The sequence below is a fragment of the Oncorhynchus clarkii genome, chromosome 5 (assembly GCF_045791955.1).
Source record: "Oncorhynchus clarkii lewisi isolate Uvic-CL-2024 chromosome 5, UVic_Ocla_1.0, whole genome shotgun sequence".
Taxonomy (NCBI): Eukaryota; Metazoa; Chordata; class Actinopteri; order Salmoniformes; family Salmonidae; genus Oncorhynchus; species Oncorhynchus clarkii.
Window position 1 is genome coordinate 21,954,918 of NC_092151.1, and position 8,027 is coordinate 21,962,944.

At 46.4% G+C, this 8,027-nt stretch overlaps 1 protein-coding gene across 3 annotated transcripts; it reads right to left on the bottom strand.

Moving 5' to 3' along the window:
* Positions 1–1,562: 1,562 nt before the first annotated feature.
* On the bottom strand, positions 1,563–6,961 carry LOC139409898 (uncharacterized protein C2orf42-like). 3 transcript variants are annotated; one of them, XM_071155303.1, is made up of 8 exons: positions 6,837–6,961; positions 5,198–6,447; positions 4,972–5,085; positions 4,324–4,428; positions 4,115–4,222; positions 3,011–3,111; positions 2,663–2,825; positions 1,563–2,564 (listed from the first exon to the last, which is right to left on the bottom strand). In XM_071155303.1, the coding sequence occupies exons 2-8, from the start codon at positions 6,390–6,392 to the stop codon at positions 2,338–2,340; spliced, it is 2,013 nt and encodes a 670-aa protein (XP_071011404.1). In that variant the 5' UTR covers positions 6,393–6,447; positions 6,837–6,961; the 3' UTR covers positions 1,563–2,337. The 3 variants fall into 3 exon arrangements, with proteins under 3 accessions (XP_071011404.1, XP_071011402.1, XP_071011401.1); XM_071155301.1 differs by having other exon boundaries at positions 5,198–6,429; positions 6,837–6,953; XM_071155300.1 differs by having other exon boundaries at positions 5,198–6,429; positions 6,855–6,894.
* Between the last annotated feature and the right edge of the window lie 1,066 nt (positions 6,962–8,027).

Here is an 8,027-nt window from a genome sequence, read left to right on the forward strand (position 1 = left end):
GGTCGGATAAATGGTGCTGTAATGGGACAGAGAGAGGAACACAGGGTCAGAGAGGATAATACAAACTAGGGACGAGTGGGGTCACCACTGAACCCAGCATCCCGTCAGTAACCACCAACATTCCAGAGAGAGAGACACTGAGAGAGAGAAAAAAAGATAGGGGGGAGAAGGGTGGAGAGAGAGAGAAAGAGGGCAGTGAGGGAGGGAGGGAGGGAGGGAGGGAGGGAGGGAGGGAGGGAGGGAGGGAGGGAGGGAGGGAGGGAGGGAGGGAGGGAGGGAGGGAGAGTAGGTGGTATTGGCAGGTGAGTGATGTGTGATTGGGTTGGTTGGTTTAATGATTGACAGCCAGGCCTTAGAGGTCAGTAGTTAAGTGATCCTTTGAGTCTCAGAGGTACTGATTGACATCTGCTAATTACTTCATTGTCTCAGTGTTCTTTAATTAGACTGTGGGTGAATCTCAAGTCTCAATACTCCTCTCTCTGAAGTCTGCACTTGCTCGCTCCCCATCTTGGATTGGACTAAGCTGACGGACCTAGAGGGAGTGTCCAAAGGAAGTGTAAAAAATGTTGCACGTAGTACCTGAACATGTATTAAATAATATAAATATGTACAGTATCTCCATCTCGACCACCTGCAGGTTTTCCCTATATGGTTTGAGTGTGAGCACCCTTTGGATTCTATTGTGTTTTTTACCCTTAGCCGTGTACTATATAGCTTAGGCGCAGACTGACACTCATTTTCTCTGTAATTGAGAAGAACAAGGCTAAGAGAGAGCTGTCGTCTCAGTGTGTCTGTAGGCTGGCGTTGACAGACACAGAGACACACACGCACACACACAGTCACAGAGCGCTGGCTCCTCAACATTCCATCATTAAGGGACACATACACACTAGTGCGCACACAAACACACACTGCGCACCGGCTAAAATAATTTTGTGACCCTGAGATTTGAATCATATTCTACTTGACATGTGGCCTTCGCTCCAATTCTTTTACCAATGTAATTCTCTCCCTCCCTCCCTCCCTCTCCCTCTTTCCAGCCCGCTCCTTCATCCTCATCCAACTTTCAAGCTCGCTTTCATGCTGTCAAACAGGATGTTTCTCTTCTCTCGCTTAGTGTCACACACTTGTGGAGGTTGTCTCCCGGGGGTCTGAGAGGGAGGACAAATAGGGCCGGGAGCCATCGATGTTCTGACACCCACACACCTCTGATACACTAATGTCCTCCTCCTACTCCGTACATCACTAATTTGGCATGTGGTTCACTAAGGAGCATTAACTGAATCAATTAGTTCATGTAAAAGTGGATCTTATTCTGAGACTGTGTGGTTATGATAATATCCTGAGAAGGAGTGTGTAATTGAAGTGAGCTGTCTGTTCATCGGGGAATGGAGCCATGGCCAAACATTGGACAGTTACGTTTCTATAAAGCAAAACATAATTTCTCTCTTCTGTTGGCACTAGTCCAGTTTGTAGAACACTGGTGTGAAATTGTTAGCCAATGTCACCACCTGGTGGACAAAGACTAAGCTCAACACTTTGGCAGAAAAAAAAGCAACATCTAAGACACAAGTGTGCACACTCTTTAATCAGTAAAATAAGTCAGTAAAGGATGGGAGGGAGCGAAGCTAAGAAATAGAAAAAGTGGATTTTCAGAGAAGAAAGACTGTCGATTCTCAAAGTCAATAAATGTATTAATCTACACTACAAACAAACAAAAAGACAACAAACCATTATGTTATTCAGTAACTACGGGCACAAATGTACATTTTCTACTCGACAGTGAATTAGATCACTACACACCAGAAAGTTCTTATTCATTATACACCACTTATAAATGCACACACACATGCAAAGGGTATTCAATCAGATGTCATTCATTTACAATCCTTCAGACACACACATAAGCCTCACACACGTTTGTCATTTGATTAACTCAATGACTTGATATTACATTCAGATGCTACTTCTCTGCAGAGTAGCTAATGTTATCAAGCGCCTGCGATTTGATACATATAAGTCATGTAATAGTGTGAATTAACACAAATCCATGTTAGCTGCAATGGAAGGGACATAGGGTAACTTTGGGAGAAGAGTGTGCAAACAGAGTGTGCAAACAGTGATATAAAAAATACAATTCTTGGCCATCAGCAGCACTCTTTCACATCTCTTCTTTCCTTCTCTCAAAATGTCCCCCCCCCAATTCTCTCTCTAAAAACTGGTCCCCCTTCATCTCCCTCTATCTAAAAACAATGCTCTAGACTTTCATAATTCCCAGAACTATTAACTAACAGATCCTCCAGTGATTTCTCATGGGACAGTTGCCTGTGGAACTTTTTATTTGGGAAGGGAGGTCTCTGATGATGACTTGCAACCCCCCCTCTCTGTCCCCCCTCCCGCTCCGGTGCGTCTCTGCGTTCCATCACAGTATTCCGTCTGTCCTCCGTGCTGGTGACCATACTGGAAGCGGATGCGGAGCTCTCCGACGCGACAGCGAGGCAGGATGTCTGGGATCCACTCGATCACAAAGGGAGTGGGATCCTTCTGATCCGCTGTACACAGTCCTGTGGTGATCACAACAAATCAGATCATATGACATCACACATAGCAGTCCAGCCCAGCTCTCTCTCTCTCTCTCTCTCTCACACACACACACACTGACCGACTTGGAGAAAGGTGCGTAGCTCCAGGGGTCGTATGGCCTGGGATCTGTCCGTCCGGCTGTAGCCCTCAGTGGGGTGAGGATGAAGAGGCTCAGGGCAGCGGAACGGAGAGTAGGAACCATCACTGTTCTTCACAAAACTCTGGCTCAACTCCAGGGGCAGCTAGACAGACAGAGGAAGACAGAGAGTGGGAGAAGGATGCATGGTGAGATAGAAAGTCACAGAGTGACTAAGACCAAAACATACCAACACCCTGTGTTAAATACATGACACGAGCAGTCTGAAGACCGTGTGAGTGGATGAGATGAAGGAGGGAGATGGGGAGGAGTGAAGAAGACGGAGCTGACCTCTGGGGTGTCGAAGATGCGTTTCACCTGCATCAGGTTGGTGATGTGCCAGGTGTACTTGGGGAAGGAGCCATGGTGCAGATCATCATTCCTCACAAACGCTGACCAAAGAAAACAAAAAGATAAGACAACAAAACATGTTTCCCTCGTAACTCAGCCTAAAACTGGTGGTTACTTTAGTGTCATGTTTGGTGTTGGGTTAAGGTTTACCTGTAGTTGCATTAGGGTTAGTCTCGTGAGGCCATCTTTCCAAATCTCATCTTGATGACTCAAATATTGGTCTGGAGAACTTCAGTATTGGATTTTGCATTTGAATGGGAGTGCAGGCTGTTAAAGCTCGCATTTGATTGTCTCAGAGTAGAAATTCAAATTAGTTGTTTTTTCCTAGTTTTGATTGTGCCTCTTTTCCTACCGGTTAGACAACATTTTAGTAGCCTATTCTGCCTTCTTTTTTGTATCGTATGCTAGTTAGCCTGTTGCAAGTCAGAAAATGTTTTAGAAACATAACCTCTGTTTGGAGCTCCACCCAATCAAAATGTTTGATTGATTTGATAGGTGGCAATGTGTCACTAGCATTCATCTAGAATCCACCGTATTTTTGGCATCTTTCGGCTGACAAGTTCCTTCCCCAGGAGTTGGGAACAATGTAAACGCAGCCTGGGTGTCCGAGGCTGTTAGGGTTAGAGTAGGCTCATTTGAAGCGTTATACAGTGAGCTCCAGAAGTACTGGGACAGTGACAATTTGTTGTTGTTGTTTTGGTTCTGTACTCCAGCATTTTAAATGATACAATGACTATGAGGTTAAGCGCAGACTGTCAGCTTTAATTTGAAGGTATTTTCATCCATATGGTAGGAAACAGTTTAGAAATTATGACACTTTTGGTACATACTGCCCCCATTTCAGGGGACCAAAAGTATTGGTACCCTCAAATTAAAGCTGACAGTCTGAACATTAACCTCATGGTCATTGTGTCATTTAAAATCCAAAGTGCTGAAGTACAGAACCAAAACAACAACAAACAAGGATCACTGTCCCAGTACTTTTGTAGCTCACTATAGTTGAATTCGGGATGGCGTTGGGTTGTGGTTAGGGTTAAGGGTTACCTGAGGTAGCATTAGGCAGCCGTCTCTTCTTGGAGCCCAGGGACAGACGATACTGCAGGGCGTTGAAGAACACATGGGGGATGTGGAACACCAGAGGCTCCGGCTGACCTGGAGACAACAACATCTTTATCATCATCGTCAATTAGACAAACACAGAGGCACGGAGGGCTGTGTGTGTGTGTGTGTGTGTGTGTGTGTGTGTGTGTTACCATCAAACTGGTAGTGCATGGTCAGGTGGATCCTCTCTGTAACGCTGGCTAGCCACTGCTGGAAGCCCAGGGTCACCAGGCTCTCATCCACAGGCTGACTGCTCCCTGACACACACACAAGTCATAATTAATTAAAAGAGATAGAATAATATAATATGACCTTTTAATGCTCAAGAATCTGTGGTTTATTGGATACCGTTAAGGGGCAGAAAGGCAGTGAGAAAGGCCGTGAGAGACAGAAAGGGAGGACAGATGGACAGGACAGAGGCAGTGGTTGAGACACAGAGCGACAGAGAGAAAGGAGGCAGGCAGGCTGCACCTGCGTTCTTGAGCCCAATAGAAACAGGAGCACAATGACCAGGAGGTTTCCTCTGACAAGGCCTCCTCTACCCATCCTACCCCTACCCACCCTACAGGACATACAGCTGAATGGAGGGAGGAGAGAGAAGGAAGGAGGGACTTACAGGGGAAAATGAAGAAGAAAGGAGTGACAGAGGAAAAAGAGGATAGATGATCACAGAGCAGGACAGATCGAGAGAAAAAAATTGTGCTCAGGCAGATTTCAAAGAACATAAAAAAGATCCTATTTTCATGATGAGGCACTCGCACTTCTATAGGATGAACAGTGTGATTGACAGGGCAGCTCACCAATGAGGTGCTCTTCCAGGCGGAGTCTCTTGGTTTTGTGAGCGGTGATTGGTTCAGGCAGCTGAGGTGGGCTGGAGCCACAGAGGACTGTGCAGTCAGCATTCTGTTGTACACCTGTAGTACAGATGACAACAGAGTCTCCTACAGGTACTGCAGTGAACACATACATACACCATGAAATATTACACAAAGACCACACACATCAATCCCTCTCCTAGGGACCTACCATTGGAGCTGTAGTTGAGGAAACCTGTGAACTCTGAGGCCAGTTTCTCGTCGCTGCTGAAGGCGCAAACACAGGCATAGAAGTGGAGACAGAGGTATGGAGCTGCAAGGCCAGCATCAGCACCAGGCCGAGAGGTGGAGTCAGGTAAGACACCAGAGGAGACGCCACCTGAGGACCCTCTCACCTCCCCATCCCCATTCTGGGAGGTTTCCACGGCCACTCTTCCCCCTGCCGTACCTCCTCTGACACCCCCTTGACAGGAACACTGAAACACAGCCCCCTCTCTGACCTTCCCCTTCCCCTTCCCCCCAACAGCAGACCCCCCCGCGCCTACAGTTAGGTGCAGCAGCCCCAGAGGATGACTTGGTCCACTGTGACATTTCACCACCAGAGTATCTTTGTTCACCCGCTGAACCAGGGGTCCCGGGGACTCAGTAGCTAACCTCCAGAGCTCTTCCCTGGCCTCGGCTGAGGCCTGAAGCCCCTCCAGGATAGAGCTCTTCAGGGGGAGAGGGGTGGCCTGCGCCTGGCACTCCATGGCCTGCTTCACGTGGACACAGGGAGTGACGGAGTTAGACAAGCCATGCTTGGAGGGGGGGTTGGTCAGAACAGCTGCCTGCTGTGACTGGCTCTGGCCTGACCTTTGACCGTTGGCATGGCGGCAGGTGGGCAGGAAGCAGCGGCCCATGTTGACCCGGGTCAGCAGAGTCGCCCCTTCACTCGTGGCAATGGCCGTATCCGTGGGGACAAGCTCTATGAACCCCCGCTGTGTTGCAGCCGCTCCCACCCCTCTCACTCGCTGACAGACAGAGAACACCTGCACACCTCCACCTGAGGATTCACCACATCTTCCTTCATCTCCCTCTTCATCTTCCCCTCCTCCGTCAATCACCACCCGCACCACCTCCATCGCCCCTCTCTTGGCCCCTCTGCCTCCCCCCACAGCCCCCCCATCTCTGAAGACAATTCCACAAGCCTTGTTCTTGCAGCTGAGCCCACGGGTGCCGTTGAAAACGCCACACTGGGGACACTTCCTGATCCCTCGTAGGGTGGGCTTGCCCAGATTGGACAGAAAGGAGGGGTTGGTGCTGGTAGCAGTCTTCTTGCTACTCTCTCTCTGCTTTGAGCAAAGGTTGTGGGGTGTAGGGGCAACCACCGATGCAGGAGGTGAGGTTACTGCCACACCAGACTCCATTTGGGCAGCCGGTCTCCACTGGCAGTTGGCCTGAAGTCTGGAAGACAGAGTAGGTCTGAAAAGAGAACCGATACAGCCTGATCTAATTTCAGCAAGTAGATATTACTGTAATCAATGTGATCAAAAAATAACTTAGGCCATAATGCAATCTTTTGTTCCAGTCAAGCCTTTGTAGGTCTTTTTCGCGTTTCCTTATGTAATCAGAAATAAGTGGGGGTTTTTTAATACAAAATAACAAATAATTTATCATAAAAAAACGGTTACTTTTCAACACATGTAACTTTGATAAGAAAGGAATAGAAAAGCAAATTTATGTAGGATGACATTGTTCCTGAAGTGAACAATAACGGTGCGTAAAATGCGTCCATAATTATACCAGACGCATCGCAATCTACTGCTCCACGCCTGTGTTTGAACCATGATTGGTTACAGCTGAACGCATACCTGTGTTTTTTTCACTACCTATAATCCTGGTGCTGTATGGTCGTTCCAGTTTTCATACACAAACCTCCTCTTCTCCTCGACCGTCGCCATTCCTCCTTACATCCGTGTCTCCGCATTGCGCCTGTAACGAGCATCCTGATTGGGTAGGGTGTTGGACAATGACTTATACATAAAGTAGATGTTTAACTCACCGCACGTCCATCTTGGTACTCCCCCACGGTTGTAAAATAGTAATGGCGTATTTTTGATAGCACTAACTCCACAGATAGCAAAGATCTATTACTAGCTCATTGTTCTAACTCCACAAAGGTTCACTGGACAAAGCCTATGCGGATATGAATGGTGTTTTTGGATATATGCTGAAAATAAATGTGGTGGTAAAAACAGGTTTAAGCCATACTCTCATGGAACTAGTATTACTATAGAACGTCGGTTATGTAATAATAACCCCAACATGTCCGTTTTTTCAGTGGACGATTAGGAGGGGATTAGTTTTACCAAACTGCTCTGTAATTTTGGGGTGTTTTCTCATTCTCAATTGACCATTATGACGGAAACTCAGAGGCTCTTCTAGGCGTGAAGATATTTTAAATGTCTAGGGATAATCTAATATTGGTTTAATGGCCTTCAATTCGGAGAAAGTCAAAAATAAAAATGCGTATCAATAATAACCATAAACGGTAACCTATGCAGACCTGACGTATTTAGCAATGTATCAATTTATTGGCACAATATCGTCCACGTCATATTTTAAAAGAGAAGTATGGCACTAGAAAGGTTTAAATGTGACAAAACAGATCATTCATATGTAGGCTAGTGCATAGCGCTTTGTTTTAAGCATAAATATGCTCCCCATGTTCATACCCAAACTGGGTGCAGCACCAGTTAAACTCTGTAATAATCCCTAAAAACACAGGGATGACGATTCGCCGGGATAAATATTATCAGAAGAATTTGGAGTTTGCCGAAAAACAGTAGGTTTTTGCAGCTGGGGAAATAACCTTCCTGACAAATAAAAATGACTGACATGGCAGTTCGGACAAAACTAAATTAGGGATGTGGTGATTCGTGCTCGTGGACATAATTACATTACCTGAGCTCCCCAGTAAAATGTATTCTGTCCGAATATGGCTTTATAAAATCTTAAACATTTTGTTCTAGGATTATCTTCATCAGATAAATGAAGAGCAT